Source organism: Desmodus rotundus, chromosome 3, assembly GCF_022682495.2.
Source record: "Desmodus rotundus isolate HL8 chromosome 3, HLdesRot8A.1, whole genome shotgun sequence".
Lineage (NCBI taxonomy): Eukaryota > Metazoa > Chordata > Mammalia > Chiroptera > Phyllostomidae > Desmodus > Desmodus rotundus.
Window position 1 is genome coordinate 137,792,016 of NC_071389.1, and position 18,459 is coordinate 137,810,474.

General features: G+C 43.2%; 1 protein-coding gene across 1 annotated transcript in view; it reads right to left on the bottom strand.

Annotated features, from left to right (window-relative positions):
* Positions 1-6,130: 6,130 nt before the first annotated feature.
* MYRFL (myelin regulatory factor like) overlaps positions 6,131-18,459 on the bottom strand; it is an 80,114-nt gene continuing 67,785 nt past the window's right edge. Inside the window, 5 exon segments of the mRNA XM_053919758.1 lie at positions 6,131-6,398; positions 16,141-16,241; positions 16,358-16,432; positions 16,763-16,785; positions 16,788-16,882. Coding sequence (XP_053775733.1) covers positions 6,131-6,398; positions 16,141-16,241; positions 16,358-16,432; positions 16,763-16,785; positions 16,788-16,882 — 562 coding nt within the window.

The following is an 18,459-nucleotide window of genomic DNA, read 5'->3' on the forward strand; positions in this document are numbered from 1 at the left end:
TGTTCGTGCCAGTTGATCAAATATTTGTTCCCTGAAGGGAATTCTATATGGAAAGCCAGATTATAGTCAGATGTGTTCTTGGCAGATGAGGAGTCAGAGGAAGGGGAGCGAAGAGCAGGGCCCATGCTTCACATTGACATCCTCAGATAAGCATCTCCAGGTTTGAGGGTGCTCCTGCTAAGCAACCTAGTGCTCACAATGCCAGCTTATTAGTAGCTTCTCCTCAGAATATACTAAACACTCACTGACAATTTTTCAGTCTTTGGGTCTTCTGGAGACCACCCCCATTTGGTTTGTTAATTATGATTCTATCTCCACATACATGAATTTAAATGATTATTCAAACATAGTTTCCCTTTTATATAAGATTTAAATGCACTCTAAACTTTGTTCTTCTTCATTGGAATTCATGTCTTTTAAAGTAAAAAATCTCAGTTGATGCTGTATTGGACTAGGTACCAGTAACAAGTGTGGAAGAAAGTCCAGGAGTCTCCACTGGCCATGAGAAGACCAATGATCTTATAAACATTTTGAGAGTTATTCCCATCCCTTGTGGGGACAAAGAAAGGGGAAACTTGAACAAAGACATTTTCAGTTCTTATTAAAGTCACTTGCCAGCACTTTTTTCATGGTCTTGGTTTATGATTTGTAGTAATTTACACTGGTTATGTACATGATGTTTTTCTATACCCTGGGCTTGAAAGCAAAAATGCTGCAGGCATGGTCTTCAAGCTTCCCATCATCCCTCCCCTGCTAATTCCTCCATCCATTGCTACCTTTTTTATGTCTCTAGCCACAAAGAAACAGAAGAAGCATTCTGGACTAGCTCTCATTCTCATAGATAATAATAAAAGTCTAGCAAGTAATATTCATCATGCAACTTCTCCTCACCCATCCCCATCTCAAAGTTTAAAAATGTATCCTGATATGTGTATCCAATGTCTTAAAAGAATCAGAGAGAATGAAATAAAAACACAGAAAAAAGGTCTCTGTGTGTGTGTGAGCACATGCGTGTACATGTTTTGCTGTGTGCTTGGTACTTCGGGGGGGGTGACAGAGGCTAGTGGGTAACTGCAGGCAGGTGCTTGTCTTTTCTCAACTAGTGATGAGAAAAGAAGGAGGAGGACACCATCAAAAGGGAGCTGATGGTTAGACATGGGGTGAGTGGTTCCAAGTTTTGTGAGCCAAATAATATGTTTCTGAATGAAATCCACATTTAGGCTGTTTAAATGCACACAGCATATTTATAAAGAGAACAAACCCCCACTGTAACTCCTGACATGGTGTCCACAGCCACGTGTGGTAAAATTTGATAGCACACAACATCTAGACAATTTCATGCTCCAGATTGCCTCTTGTCTTTATTTATGTTGTTCTCTCTTCTTGCCATCACAAAGTCCTACTTATGACCCTTCGGCCGTTGTGGGCCCCAGGGTTTCCTGCTTCATGAGGTTGAGCAGAGGGAATCAATCTAGATCAACGTGCAGCCAGAAGAGGTGCTGGTCGTGGAGACATCTTTTGACCACAAGAGCCTGCGAAGTCTGATCATCGGCCTAATAAGTAAGGAGAACATGTGGTCGATGGAAAATATCCCAACAGCTGCAGGAAACAGAGCCCAGAGAACAGTAACAAGCATTTACAGAAAACATAATCCTACTTCTAGTCTCATCAATAAACGACATTTGCATTCAGAATAATGAAAACACGGAAGATGAATTGTTACAAAATTTTGATATAAGTGTATTGCAGGACAGGATAGAAGGCAAGAGAGCGAAAATCCTACGTACTTTAATGTCTAATGTTGATGAATAATAGCAGCATAGGCATATTATTTAGAAATAGAGACCTGGTTCAAGAATAAAGAGCTAAAAAAGTAGGAAATAGTTGCCTCTGGAGAGTGGAATGCGTGTGCAGGAACTGTAGCTTCACTGATAAGCTTACTAGTTCATTCAACTTCCGAAATCACGTGCTTGTATTGCACTGATAAAATAACATTTTTAGACATTGAACTTTGTCCAGTTCCATAATACCATGCACTGGGAAGTCAGTATTCTAGCGTCTCATTCCCTGTGCAAAGGTAAAGGACCATAGCATCTCCCGTCTTGCACACTCCACAGCTTAGAGCCCTTTATCCTGTGCAATCCCAAAACTCTGAAACTGGGGCAGTGAATTCCCCTGGGCTAGAGTGACCATGAAGTTCTGTTTTCAGAATTTGTGGGTTTTCTGCACCACAGACTTCACATACAGGAGACATTATTGAATATTGTTGAAGGAAGAATTACTGGATAACAATGAAATAATTTGCAGTAAGAGACCAATAGTTGCAATAAGAAGCTTACTCTTTAAGAGAATGGACCCCTTAATTGCAACCAATGACTGTAAATTTGCATTCTAAATGGAGAGGAAAACAAAGTAGTGAAATGTTAAGCAACTCTTGGTTTGTAAAGATGGGTAATAGCCCCTTGGGAGTTCTTACAATTCCTCTTTTGAATTCATTTGCACTTCTTGGCTGTTTATTTGCGCATATCTGGCTTCACAGAGTACTAAAAGATTTTCATTTCTCTCTGTGCTTATCCCTCACTTCCACGTACCAGATGCCTTACCTGAAACTTGAACACTAGGGAGAGGCTGCTGCAAACAAAAGTACCAGAGCTCAGAGCCAAGGAGTTCCCTGGAGACAAAGGCTTTTAAATCCAGTTGAAACAGAGAACTGCAGAATGTGGCAGAAAGGTCAGATACACCCCAGTGCCCCACCCCCAGCCCAGAGTAACCGGATTCCTTATCATCCTTGGGAGGGAGATGCCAAGAGCACTAACTCCAGCCAGGTAAACTATGCCGATTCTAACAATCTCTGGGCCGGTTGGAAACGTATGCCCGCAGAGGGCACCACCAAGCCCTGGGCTCTAAGAGTGCCCCTGACCTGTGTGCCAGGCACTGTCTCAGGCAGTTTCGTAGCCCCTGTGGCCCAGCTAGAGGCTCTTTGCCTTTCAGTCCAGGCTCCCAGGCTCCTCCAGTCCAAGGAGACAATGGGGAAAGAAGATACCTTTTCATGGTTTACTGCAGTCAGTGTTACCCGTGACACTTTGAAATATCAAAGAACTATTATAGGCCCAGAGTGGCAGGGAGTGGGGCAAACACGCACTCACACTCAACAGAATGGAATAGAAATCAGAGGGTCTGTGTTCAGTCATCAGCTCTACTATGTCTGCTACATAGCAAGAACTCTATAATTGTTTGTTAATGAATGTTCAAATCACTTAAGCTTTTGGGGGCCTCTACGGCTCTGTATTAAAAATAAGGAAGTTGGTATGATTGGTAAGATGTTGCTCATTAATATTTACTGATTGATCACTTACTACATACTGGACACTGTTGTGAATTAACGAAATCTTTAGTTGTCACAAAAACCATATTATCTCCTTTTAACATACAAGGAAATCGAACTAGAGAGGCTAAGTAACAGACCCAAAGTTACCCGTTTGGTAAGAGGCAGAACCAGGATTCAAAACTCCTAAGGCCACGTGTTTACCCAGTTTGCACTGTCAACTTCGAGCTTGTACTATTATTTTTCTCACTTTGTTCATTGTTATTATGCATAAATATATTCAACCTCTTATTTCAATTCTCTATATACTGCCTGTCTTACTTCTCGTAGATTGGTCCTCCATGTGTCCATCAATACTTGAGCTCCCAACCATCATTGCAAAACCTGTATTTATAAATCAATATGAGAGGTCAGGAATTTTACATCTTCATGTAAATTAAGTATGAAGTGGGGATGAATAACAAGTAAGTTGGACAGCAGAATCACCAACCAAATCATGCTACGAGCAAACTGAGGAAGCAGCTCTAACTAGGCACACGCTAAGTGGTGCGCCGCTCAGTCAGCTCCCAAATCCAAAGCCCTGACATGTAGTTTCCCTGAGTAATGTCACGGGCAAAGGGCTGATGCAGAGGAGCCCCAGTCACGAGAGAGGAGAAGCACAGGACTTGGATCCTGATGACTGAGTGTAGCCTCCCCAGCAAGTCTGTTTACTGTGCTGAACCTGTCTCCACTTCTGTAAAGTGGGGATGTGTCGAGCACCTCACGGGCTTGTCTTCGGGACTGAATGGGATAACAGGGAAGAGAACACTTGGCAAACCCTAAAGACTTGGCACTCAAAGTGGGTTCCCAGGCAGCAGCATGAACGTCACTCAGGAGTTTACTGGAAAGGCAAATTCTCAGGAGCCACCCCAGACCAACTGAGTTAGAACCTGCGCTTCACCAGGATCCGCGGGTTTGTGGTATGCACACTCAAGTTTGAGAAGCCCTGTCCCAGCACGCTGAACAAATGCGGCCTGTAGTGATTTGGGGCTCTGTTTTCTTTTCCTACACTGCCAATGGCATAGAACATGGCCAAACTGGAAGGACTGGGCCTTCGCAAAGGCTTCCATGTCCTCCTTCCCTGGGTCCTGGTGGCTCCCCAGGTGTGGCTGAGCTTGCTGTTCCTGGAGAGTACACCCCCTCGATCAGGAAAGGACCACGTGAGGCAGGCATTGCCTTCTAAAATCCTTGGCCACTTCTGTGGGAGGAGAACCAATGACATGCAAACCCACATATACAAAACTCTCTGAGCCTTGGGAAAGATTGGTAAATGTGAGACTGCAAGTAGCAACAGAGGTGGAATTGAAGTAGATTTTAATCTTTCCTTCTCAGTGCCCCTGAGAGCAACAGTTAAACAAAGCAACTCGGAGTGGGAGGGCTCCCCGTTAGAAATATGTCTTTTATGAGATCCCCGCTTTCTCATCTGAAACAGGTAATAGAACTCCCCTATGAAACGTGCCCTATCTGTACCCGGAGGAAAGGAGTGTCCTTATCTCCGAAGACAAAGGGACACCATGGAGAAGAAACTGAATAGGTCTTTCTGACTTTCCCCCTGCTTGCTACACTGACCTCATCACTTTGGCCTGTCATTCTTCACCACAGCTGTCCACTCTTCATCAAACCGAGTGTGAAAGTACTCAGGGTTAACTGTTTTGGGGGGGTCTTCATTTCATTATAAAGGCTCCCCTGTCATATAACATGTATGCTCAATAAATGCGTACGCTTTTCTCCTGTTAATCCGTCAGTTTCATTTTCCGAACGAGCCAGAGAAAAATTTTACCTTTCTTACACGTATCAGCCTCGCTCCATTTTACGTGCATAGACACACGTATACCACTGTTCATTCTTGTCATTTTCTCCATCTTCCATTCCCCTGGTCAATAATTAATAATCTGTCAAAATGTCGATGGAAATGGAATGATTTCCAAAATTCTATTTACAAAAAAATTCTTTGCATCTCAAAAGTACTTTAAATAGCTGTCTTACATTTGGTTTGTTTAAGAAACAGTCTTTTCCAGAAAATCTATGACTAGCACTTGAATGAAAAACTAAGACACATTGAAGAAGTATCAGTGCACAGACTTCAATAATTGTTCTAAAACTTTCAAGGTCAGAGATCTGTGCTGTGTAGAAGTGGGTCAAGGAAAGAAAAAGCTACCAGGTGGGGAACGTCTCAGTTGGAGAATATCCCAGATGGATTTATGTGTTCCTCAGGAGTAGTGCTATTCTAAGTTTTTTATTTGTTTGTTCTTGCTCTTGCCTCAAAGAAAAAGGATGCCATCATTTGGAAAGGCCAAAAGCACCCTCTCCTTGGGAAGTGAGCTGCCAAGCACCAACTACCTGGACAAGGCACAGACAGCTGCCTGGGAGAACTCGGTTGTCCAGAGCCTCTGAGGCCCAGGAACACAGGGGCTGAAGTACAGCTGTGCACCCTGGGGCGCACTTGCACAAAAGTTCAGTATGAGTTGACTTTCCTCTACCTCCAAGGCAGGGTTACATAAAGCACTCTGATGGCAGTGGAAAGTCTTCAGAAAGTGCCCATACATTTGCATCTATCCATATACATTTTGTTCTAATGTCTCCATTCTCTCTGGATTCAAGCATGGCTTGTCATGCAGTGAGTCCTCAGGATTTTTAAGAGACAAAGGGACTCATCCTACAGGAAGTCAGTAGAGGCTCAAGGACAAAAAAGCAGCCTCCTCGGAGATGTTTCTAAGAAAGTCAAGTCTAAATTTCAGATCATCCCCTGATCTGAGAGGCATGAGCTCAAACAAGGCAACTCCCTGGTGGAGGAGGCTGCCTGCCCAGACTCCGTGGAGGACAAGCGCTGGCATCATTAGACCCAGCACCTCTGCTGGCAGTGGGGCAGACGGAGCCGTCAACACGGGCTTGGCGGAGGCTGCCAACGCACAGACACTGATGGCTGGTAACGACAGTATCTTCAACAGCTCTTTGGGGCATCTTCCGCAGGTATGGGTGGATGGCCACTAAATTCGGCAGTGGTAGTGACCAGAGATAACTCCCCAAGGAACCACTAAAGAGAAACAAAGAATGGCAACTGTCACATCTCAACTAAGGGCGACTGCTGTGCACAAAGAACAAACCCTTAGGAATGCCGAGAGGTAGTGAGGTAGTAAGGCAGAAACCGAGAGGGGCGGGATGGGTGCGGGTGAGAGTTGCACAGCTCGTTACACCAGAGACGAAGGAATATAGTTTCGCCGTTGTACTCATGAACGCTTTCTTCCCTCCCACTCCCCACCTCCAAGTCTTGTGTGATATGGGGAGGAAAGGATAGCACAGGAAAGTCTAAATTTGTGGAAGTATGACATATATAAATCTGAGATTCAGCCATCCATGATGAAGGCCCAGTGGGGCACTTTATTTTTTTAATCATTTAAAAAAATTTTTTTAAATCTTCACCCAAGGACATACTTATTGATTTTAGAGAGAGGGGAAGTGAGGGAGAAAGAGAGGAAGAGAAACATTGATGTGAGAGAGAAACATTAATTGGTTGCCTCTCATAGCTGCCCTGACTGGGCACCTGGCCCACAACCTAGGCATGTGCCCTGACCGGGAATCAAACCCACGACCCTTCGGTTTACAGGACGACGCTGCCACCAACTGAACCACACCAGCTAGGGCAGATGGGGCACTTTATAACAAGACACCGTTATTTGGTTGGCAGCATTTGCTACTTAAATTTATATATTTATATAAGTTTATATATATATTTGATTGGATTTGATTTTATTTTTAATTCTCTTTTTCCCTCCAGAAACCATGGCACTGCTCACCTCTGGGATAAAGTTATATGTCAATCATACCCCAATTTAAATAAATAAATAAATTTTAAATTGAAATAAAATGGGTATTACAAAAAGTGATAGTACTGTAGTACTATCATTTGAAAGAAGAAAAATCAAACATTCAGCCACCTCAGCTACCGCCCAAACCTCCGCAGCTACTGAGGGGCCACATCCGCGCCTGGAGCATGGGGCCCACTATTCATTCTCCAGCTGCATTTAAATGCCTTTGAACTTTTCCTAGCAGGATTCTCACTCTTGTTCGTGTCTTCATTAATGCAAGGCAGCACATTGCTCAAGATCTGTAGTTACATGAAGTGGGGATGATAATCATTTCTATCTCTCAGAAATACAGGGATCAAGTGAGATAAAAAGGCTCTACTGAAAATGCTTGTCATTTCCTTCCCTCCCACATTCCCTCCTTAAAGGATCTACCCACCATTGCCCGCCATCCGCAAGGGGCAGCCCTACAAACCATACAACCCTCTCACCAGTCAGCAGCTGGGTAAGTCGCTGGTGCACAGCTGAGCCAGGCTGCACCAGTCAGATTCTCCTTCGTAGGAATTTGAAAATTAAGAGTCTGGGTCATGTTGCCCTAGGGAACCAAGCTGGAAGTGGATGGAGACTTGGGGTCTGAGACTACATTTTGGGGTAGCCGTGATGGGTGCAAGCAAATGAGGGAACAGACAAGCTGGCCTACAGAAGGAAGAATGAAGCAGCCTTGCAGAGAGGAGCAGACAAGTCACCCAAAGAGGACGCCAGATGGTGGGCAAAGCCTTCTGTAACTGTCTAGTACCTGTGAATCTCAGCTCCAGTATAGTTCCCACGTGTGGTGTGTAATTCTTCTATATTCTAATATAATAAACCCATCATTCTTTAGTTACTTTAAGTTTTTGTTCCTTGTTAAAAAAAATAGAAGAGAAATAATGGTAAGGCTATAAAATGGAAAGCACCATACAAATATGAAATTAGTTTTGTTATTGTCACTTAGGATGGAGCTGCCACTAGGGAAGGAGAACCAGGTGAGCAGCTCCAGGTGCCACCTTCCAAACCCTGACTAGTGACCAACATTCCCATAAATAAGGTGTCGGGTTCTGGAGTCAGCCAGTTGAGTATCCCATGTGAAAAATGTCCAGAGGTTCTTTTTGAGGGCTGGTATGCATCAGAATTCTTTTGGCTATGAGCAGAATCCAAATTCAATCTAGCTAAAACAAAATGCAGATGTATTAGCCAACTTAACTGTTAAGTTCATGGAGGAGGGCGGAACATATCTGGCTTGGAGAACTGTCCTCTTTCATATCTCTGCTTCCCTTGTGTCAGCTTCATTCTCAGGCAGGCAGTCAATCCAGCACAATGGGAAGACGGCGGCCCCAGACTCACTCCTACCAGCTTAATAACTCCCCCAGAGAGCGCTTCATTGCTTATAGTTTCAGTCATACTCCCAGGGATGGTTCTGATCGGCCTGATTTGGATCAGATGCTTCCCCTAAACCAATCACTGTTCTTTGCTCAGGCCAGGGTCATGAGTGAGAGCATATCAGCCTTATCTGATTCCTAGAGTCTGACAGCTGAGGCAAGATCATTTGCCAAAAGAAAATCAGGTGGTGCTTTTACCAAAAGAATGGGGTAGGCATGTTGGGAGGACTTTTAAGAGATACTCTTAGCTCTTCCCACCATGGACACGAGAGACTGAAAAACCAGAAGTCAATTTTCATTTTGAAAGGAAAACCTCTTTATTTTAAAATGGACAGAGGGACCAAAAACCTGTGGGTGTGTGCTCCACACAGCCAGGCCCACTGCACAAATGCTCATCGAGCCCCTGCTACAGAGAGACAGGTACCTGTGGATGAGTCAGTCACTGTCCTGGGGCTCAGCCTCCCCACCCACAGGCTCATCGCCAGTCTCCTGAGTCATCCCATGCCCCACCCAACGTGATTTGCTTTTCCCACAGTCTCCGTGAATCTCTTGGTACAAATGGCCAGCTCTTGGAGCTGAGGGTAAAAAGAGGTGACTTTCAGAAAGAGGAGGGCCTGTCCTGTGAGCAAAGCTGGCAGAGGGGCTGCCTCAGGGATGTGGGGACATGGGGGTGTGATAATTATTCACTTTGCATTTCCTGGGGCACTAAAATTAGATTCTTTCTTTAAAAAATGGATTCATATTTCACTTCTACCTTTTTTCCACTTACTTATTTAAATATACACACACACAAAGACAAAAAACACTAATCAACATTGCAGATCCAAATAGCTCAGGTATCTCTTCCTGCTTGACACCTCCCCCTTTCCTCTCTTCCATTCTCTTCCTCTTTTACGGGGAGACAGAATTTAGCACTCCTTCCCTGCACTTCCACAGCACAAAGTCAAAACCAGAGTTACAGTGCTTTTCATAGTGTGTGAAGGCTGTGTGTCTGCTGGCTAGCCCTCAAAATGGTCAGGAATGATGCCAGGCTCCCCTAGCATCATATACAGACTCTGGCATATCGATAGCCCTCCACTAATGTCTAAGTAAATGAGAGAGTGAATGAGTGGAAAATGAACAAACTGTTACAGAGCTCTGGGGCTGAATATCATCTATATTGGAGTGTTTTCTTAGAGGTACAGGGACCCTCCATGAAGGAACTAAGAGCTTTTTTTTCTTCTTAGCATAATATCGAGTAGCTTCTCTACTGCAGATGATTCCAGAGACTGCTCCTGAGAGCCTAGAATATCCACACTAAAAAATGAACAACAACAACAAAAAACAAACAAAAAAACAAAAAACATTTTTCAGCTCTGGCCGGGTGGTTCAATTAGTTGGAGCATCGTCCTGTACACCGAAAGGTTGCATGTTCCATCCCTGATCAGGGTACGTATGGGAGGCAACATATGTTTCTCTCTGTCTCTCTGTCCCTCCCTGTCTCTCCCTCTTCCACTGTCACTAAAACCAATAAACATATCTGGGGTGAGCATTAAAAAATATAATAATTAAAAGATTAAAAATAAAAAACTTTTTCAGTAATTGTATAGGATGACAAGCTTGAGATCTTAAATTCACTTCAGGAGAAAACTACAACAGCCTAATTACTCTCATAATGCATTCACTGTTTGGATATATTATGAAACATTCATTAAGTTCCTTATAATTAATCTGCAATTAAGTTAGGTACTTATGCAGCTGTGCTGTAGGAAATCCAGCAGTAGGCATGTCAACAACGAATAACAGCTGCCGCTGACTCTCAGGATCTAGAACCCTCTGCCGGACAACAGGCCATTTATTTTTCAGTTTCTATGGGGAGTCACTTAGACGTGCTTTAAATGTGCTTAGAGAAGAGAATAATAATAGCAACATTCCAAATAACTCCAATAAAAAACTCACAGTGAAAGAGTGAGAAGAGCTCAGATCTGTTTCAGTAGGCCATCTTGCCATGGTCCCTGGTAAATAAGAAGAAGTGTTCCTGTTTACCCACCTTCCATGTAATAAATATTGATTGAGCATCTATTGTGTGCTAGGCGACATGTCTTCCAGGTGAAGACGGTGGATGGAAATGTAAGCGACTTACCCTGGGCATAATGGGCTTAAGCTCATTAAAAGAAGTAAGAATTTCCTACTTATTTACTTGTTCAAAATGTCTTCCCAGAAACCATTCTCAAAGATTCCCGCCTTCATGCAGCGCCATCCACTTTAGAGTTTTCACGTAAATGTCTCACATAGGCAGGACTGTTATGGATCTAATTTTGCAACCAGGAAAGGGAAGTGAAGTGTCCCAGATGACACCAGTGGCAAGTTACAGAGCCAGGACCAGGACCAAGTTTCCTGGCTCTGAGTCTGGTTCTTTTTCCAGTGACTCTCATTTAAACAGGAGGTCAGACTGGTGCCACTAAAAATGGCTTGGAAACTCAACTCTGGCAAAGGCATGTTATCAAGTGTCTTTCTAAAATATGACCTCATTTTATATTTCTGTGGGGCCATAAAGAAAGGAAGGATTGAGACTGTGACTTTTGGCACCCATCCCTTCCTCCAATTATATGCCTTAAGAACTAACAAAGCTTTCCCATTCACGGAAGAGAAGATGGAGTTGTGTGTGCAGAACTCTGCGGGTAAACTGAAGGTCTGCAAACCTGGGCTTCTACAAGCTTTAAACAACTGCTCATCAAAAAATGCACTAGATTTGAATCCTTGGATGCTTCTTAAAAGCTCAATTGGCTCTTCAGCAATAGACACAAGAATCAATGACACATGTCCTTAAAGAATAAAAGCCAAAACACTTTTAGCTTTGCCAGGTGAAGATTTTGCTGGAGAGTTCCTCAGAGTGTGGCTGATATTTAGCATTATTAAGTGAATTCTTAAGCTCTGGTGCAATATAAATACATGTAACTTAGTGGTGGTGACTAGAAATCCCATTCATCTTGGTCCCTCTCTCCATTCTGTATTACAAGTAAATGGCCTCTAATAAATCGTATCAGTTTGAAAGGCCTAGTAAGTGTAAGTATCACTTACCAGAGCCATTAACATGTCAGTGCCTTTTGGTTGGGTCAATATCTGAGTTGAGGATCTCTTGAAAACTGCTAAGACTTTTGAAGAAAGGAAAAAATTTCCAAAAGGTAAAGGATGTAATGCTATGGACTGAATTGTCTTTCCCTCAAATTCATATGTGGAAGCCATAGTCCCCAGTGTATTTGGAAATGGGGCCTTTGGGAGGTAATTAGGTTTAGGTGGGGCCACCAGGGAAGGGACCCTCTGATGTGATTAGTGCCCTTATGAGAAGAGACACCGAAGAACTTGATTCCACTACCCGCCCCCACTCTCTCTCCACCTGCCCACCCTGCCAGAAGGACAGAATGAGAAGGCTGCTGTTTGAAACTCAAGGACACAGCCCTCACCAGACACTGAGCCTGTGGATGCCTTGATCTTGGACTTCCAGTCTCCAGAACTGTAAGAAATAAATCCCTGTTGTATAAGTCATCAAGTCTTAAATTTTGTCATGGCAGCCCGCACGAAATGAGATAAGTAATGTAGTGGAAAGGGATGAAATTTAGCACCAGAAACCCTGGCTCAACTCTTTTCCTTGTTCAACCTGCCCTCACTCCCAATACCACAAGGTCGTTGTGAGAATCCAGGGAGAGGAGGTTCGTGAAAGTGCTTTGCAAACTGCCAAAAGAATTCTATTCAGCTTTTTCCTTGAAGATCTTTAGTTTCATGATTCAAATAATGTGGTGTTGGGAATCTGCCACTAAAGTCAAATCCAAAAATTGTCTAGAAAAAAAAATGAAAAAGAAGTAGGGTAAGAGTATACAAAATGGTTTTGTTTGAAAATGCTGTCGGGTTTAACATACACACCCCCATACACTAATTGTTTTAAGTGAATTGTTATGGTTTGTTTGTTTTAAAAATCTGACAGTGTTCACAATTTTGTGTGGGTTCTTTTGTTAGAACTCATGAAAAACGGTTGTAATTCTTACTTGTTTGTACTATGTGGTTATTTTTTGATCTTTATGTCTATCGTATATTCTATAATATTTTCTATGATATTTGGGAGCTAATAAAATTGATATACAGAATCTGACAAGTAATTAAGAAAGTAGGAAACTAAAATACTTTGGCCTGAAGTGAAGAATACCTATTTCTCAGGCTTCAACTTATCCTGTATCACCACAAATAGGCCCTGGCGGTAGCATGCGATCCTTTAGCCCAGCTCTTATGGATGTTTTCTTCTGACTTTTTTAAATAGTGTTTTATTTTGGAGCAGATTTAGGTTTATAAAAAAATTTTGAAGCCAGTACACAGAATTTCAATAACCCCCATACCTAGTTTCCCCTGTTATTAGCATCTTAACATTAGTATGGTATATCTGTCACAATAAATAAGCCAATATTGGTACCTGACCAGTAGCTAATGTCCATATTTTATTCACATTTCTTTAGTTTTTACCGAATTTTCTTTTCCAGTTCCAGGATCTCATATCACATTTAGTCATCACGTTTCTGTAAGCCCCTCTTGGCTGTGACTGTGACTCAGACTTTCCTTGCTTTTGATGACCTTGACTATTATGAGGAGTAGGGATCTGGTATTTCGTAGAATGTCCCTCAGTTGGCACTTGTCTGAATGTTCTCTCATGATTAGACTGAGGTGATGGGATGTTGGGAGGAAGACTCATCTAGACATTTTAATTACTTGAATTTGGGAATATTCTAGTGGAGAGTTAGATAATTCTCTGACATAAGGAAAAATTCTTTGGCCTGAAGCAGCATGGTCCACAGTGGACAGCTCGCCATTGGTAAAGTGCTTCAAATACAAGAGAATCTTCCAGCAAAGTCTGTTCTTCTCCTCACAGGCTTAACTAATCCCAGGGTGCCACAGATTGCCACAGGTCTGTCCGCTGTCTTCAGTCCTTTCTTTCTGAAGACTTACAACATAATCTTCCGTACTAAGTTTCCTGTGGGGAAAAGACTTCCAGCTTTTTAATGGAATTTAATAGGAAAACAGTAAACATTTTACAGAAATCCCTTTATAAGCAACATTACCGAACTACATTAGGTATCTGAAACCTTCATACTATCCTGAACAGAAGTGTGTGAGTAAGTACATGGGCTTTATGTGCTGAAGAGAACTCCTGTAACTCTGCTGCTGCCAAGGATTCCTCTACCAGCGGAAGAGTCAAGTTAAAGGAGTCTCTGGACACCAAGAACCTGGGATGTTATTAAAAACTGGAGTGGCAGCTACAGCATCTAGAGTTCAGTCATTCTGGACAGGCTGGTCCTGCAACTCAGGAAAACCAAGTTTGAATTTCAGTCTAAGAAACTGGAGGAATTCTGAAATACTACTCCTAAGAATTAACTACCTAATTTTTTCCCACAAATACTACATTGGTTAGTAAAAGGAAAATAATTTTCCGTAGATAGAAAAAATACATAAATGTTATATAATATTGTATACATCAAATGTTCTGTCTGTGCTTTTTTTTTTAGTTGACAAAAATGCTTTAATGTCTGTGAGTGTTTAGTTATTTAATTCCTTTATAATCGCACGGTAATCTTTCCAATTATTCTGTTCTGTGCAGGTATAACAATAATAGCTCATATTTACCTAGAGCCTCTGTGTGTTTTATATATTTTACCCCATTTACTCCTACCTGCTGTAGATACTCACTGTACTCTTCTGTACAGGAGGAGATTGAGGCTCAGAGAAGTTGAATATCTTGCCTAAGAATGCACAGATAAAGTCAGAATTTGAATTCAAGGCAAGAGCTTTTTGGCTTCAAAGTCTCAGCTTCTACTGGGTTAAATTACCTTTATGTCAATAATCTATTTCAAAACGCCATCTGTGAGAATGGGGGTCACATCTTGTCTTTTCTCAATAGTTGGGGCCTCACAATTACTTCCCATTTACATGGCATATATTTAATAATATTTGCAAGTAAGGAATAGGGTGATATATTATTACTACTGATTATTATTGTCAAGGTAAAAAAGCATCAAATTGTCTCATCCTAATTGACTTGAAGGCCTACAAGGAAGGCCAACCATTCGGCAGTCCTGTCACCTGGAACCAGAGCAAGAGTGTCTTGATCCTCCACGTTAACAGAAATTTGAAGTATAGGAATGCCAACAGATTAGGAGGTGATCAGCACTGAAGAGATAATTTGTTACTCCTGGTTCCCAAGGGGAGGAGACACACCATCCTTCCTGGGCCATCCTGTGAAGTACCACGGTTGGTCAGGACGCAGAGGAAAAGGGAAGAACTAGGGGCAAGAGCCTTTATTGTGGTTTCCACAGGGAGGAATTGACAAGCAGGAGAAATAGGCTTAGGACTGGCTAGTTTGAACGGTTTTGCAAGGTTCTGGGAAATAGGGGCTGTGCCTGGTTGCCTGGTACATGGCCCTGGGGCGATTAGGGCAGGTGGACTGTGATAACCTGCTAAAGAGGTGATTGATGTGTGGGCTCTGGATTGGTTGTCTTACATTTGAAAAGCACTGGTGGTCAAGTTGTTTACCACCATCTCTAGGAATTGGCTGACCCTGGGGCATGTAAGCCCTCCAGGGTCAGCAAGACCCTAAGATGTCAAAACATCAGAATACAGAAAATAAATGATATAGTGAACACACTCCAGCTAGAGGATTATTGTCCATTCTAGCTTGGAAAAGGCATACAAATCTACCCATAAGCCAGGTAGACATAACCACAGCTAATTCAGCTATGAAGAACTGGGATGTGCCTTAATTCCCTGTCACAGAACCCCTCATGTGTAGAGAGGGGGGAAAAAAAAGGAAAAGAAAAAAGTCAATGACCCCTGGAAGAACAAATGCAACCGTCCCAGATTGCGGGGAGCCTATAAAGACTTGTCACGAGCTACAGCTTCCCTCTTTGCAAGAGTGCAAATCCTAGTGCACAAAAAGTTCAGTGTCCATCAAACATTACAAAGTAGAGTTGCAACTATTTCTCTTAAATCCATTTCATTAGCAAGGTACCTTCTGTAGTGTAGCCTGTGTAGTACACACACATGCACACACGAACACACACATAGCACTAGTTTGCCTCAAAGTGAGCGCAGCATCAGACACCACCCACCCCTCCCGCCCACACACTCTGCATCACAGGTTCCAGGTCTACGTTCAGTGGGTCTAAGTGCAGATGGCAGAAAGGGCCTTTTGTTTTTCTCCAAACACTTTGAAATCTATGAAGACAAAGTAAAGCTTGACCTGCCTATTTTGACCTCACAGCTTCCTTAATACCAGAAGCACTATTTTCAAATCCAAGAGTGCTGATTCCTCCAGGAAATGTCTTCTTCACAGTCACGGCAAAGTCAACCCCACAATATCTCAAGTTGCAGCAAACACTTTATTCTCCTCATTGATGTCTCAAAACTGTCGGAAGCCAAAGGCTAATAAGTCCTTGGCCAGAGATGTGCGCGTTTTACAAAAAGAAGAAAGAAGTTATATACAGAGATACGGTTCTGTTAGCTGTATTTCTGAGTATTTTTCCTTGGCCAAGTCCCCAACCAGACTTGAATGAAGTAGGCACAGTGTCGATAGAAGGAAAAGAAGTAATCTGCAAAGAATAGCCCAGCAAAATAAGGGTCCATTGAACAGTCAGCTAATTCCTGTCAGAACAGGAGAAAAAAAGAGAATTATTAGTGTAACAATTGACTGTAGTTAAAGTGTATTTATTTATTTCCTTTCCTCACCAAAAAGAAAAGTTAAAAAAAATAAAGCGTACCGGTGCAGCTGCACGGAAATGGTATGCGCTATCAAAGAATGGAGCTTCGGGGAGGCGCCAAACGTGCTGATATCCCTAAATAATGAATGAGAGAGAGATCCATTTCACAACCACGTTTCACACTGCAATGGAAAACCTACAGGCTGAGAGAGCGTTCCTTTGACTACTGTAGGAGAGGTATTAGTGACAACAGCTTTTGATAAGGATTGCTAGAACAGTCTGCAGCTTCTGAAGGCTACTCGGAAGATGCTGAGCAAAGCCTGGGGGCCAGGGTCAGCCGTCAGGGGAAACCTTGGTGTGTGGCTCGTGGCATCTCTCTTTAGTGGGGGGCAGAGGCTGCGCCACAGTGTTACACACACTTCTCCTGGCACGGGGGTGTAATGGCCAGGAGCCAGAAAACATTACCTGTGTCATCTCCTGGGAGACGTTCCATGGCTCCACACCCCTTTGGCTTCCCTTTTCCTCTGGAAACATGTATTTCCAAGGGTGAATCTGCACTGGAAGACTATCAATGGCTCTGTTGTGCTTCAAAAAGACAAAGGAAAGAAAGGGCAAATGGAAAAGTAGCTGCCACCTCCTACCAGGCTACACTTTAGTAAGAGGCAACATAATATCTTGGAAATCCATTCAAGGTTCCCAATACGCATTTTATTACGCGAAGCTCACTGAGGCCAGTGTGCTAGCTCACATCTCATTATCACAGAGAGAAACTGGATCTCAGCTGACTCCTGCTGTGGACTGAACATTCGTGCTCTCCCAAATTCATAGATCGAAATCCTAACCTCCAGTGGGACAGGGTGGAGCCTCCGCCAGTGAAACTCATGCCCTTGTAAAAGGAACCCAGAGCACTCTCACCCCTCTGCCTTATGGAGACACAGCAAGACGGCCATTTATGAACCAGGAAGCAGCCCCTCACTGGACACCAAATCCGCCGGTGCCTTGACATGGGACTGCCCAACCTCCAGAGCCGCGAAAAATAGTTGTTGTTTAAGCCACCCAGTCCATGCTACTTTTGTCATCGCATCCAAACCACTGAGGTGGCACAAGACAGTCTCTAAATCCTAACCCCATGATTTAAATTATCTCAATGTCAGAACTTCTCTCCATAGACTGTATAATCATTTGGGGTTATATTCCTTCCCTTTCCACTGCAGCTAAAGTTGCACTTGTCTGAAGTTTCCAGGACTTCAGATTCTGCAAAATCCTGCTCTGGGCAGATTCGGTTTGAAGCAGCAAGGCTAACAAACACAGGGAGGGACCAGGGGGTGAGAACCATTGGAAGTGACCAGGCTTTAGAGCCGTCGGACGGAAGGCCTGCCAGAAAGAGTGGCTTTCTCCGGAGGTCGGCTCATTAGTCATCACCAAGAAGATGAGATTCATCTGTGTTTGGAAACAATCTTTCTGCACAAGTGGGACAGACAACCTACAATCTCATTTGGGCCTCTGTGTTATTTTAAAATCACCCATATTGGAAAAATGGCCACTTTAGTGGCTCAAGATGAATCTTCTGCCACTTCAGGAGATTTACCATTTAAGCTTATTTCCCTACACTAAAGCTAGGCATGAATACGGAAATGCTGTTTCAGGTTACTCAGGGAGTGCTAGAGAATAGTAGTACATTTAGCTCCTAAGAATGGTACATTTAGCCTTTGCTCTGCCTTGAATTATGGTGGGTTGTGAGTCATGAAATATTAGCTGCTGGAAACAAACCTTTCCAGGGCAAGTGGTGGGGGGGCGGGGCATGGGGTGAGAGTCATTAGCTCACTGTTGAAGCAGAGCTGATGTGAGAGGCATCTGAAGCCTGAGTGAAACAGGCGAAGAGACAGAGCAGGGGGAATGAAGGAGGAGGAGCAACAGAGCTGGGGAAGCAGGGGAGAGAGGGGAGGCAGAGGAAAGGGGAAGAGAGAGGAAAGAAGGGGAGCAAGCAGGAAATGTGGAGGGAGGAGAAAAGGAGAGACTAAACTCAAGAGACACAAAATGAAAACCGTCTATCTTCCTGGCAGAAGGTAGCTCCTCGCATACTTTTTGAGTGAAGTGGGTCAAAAGTCTTAAAGTTCCATAATTGATTAAAATTGATGAGAACGGTTTTGTGACTTTGGAGG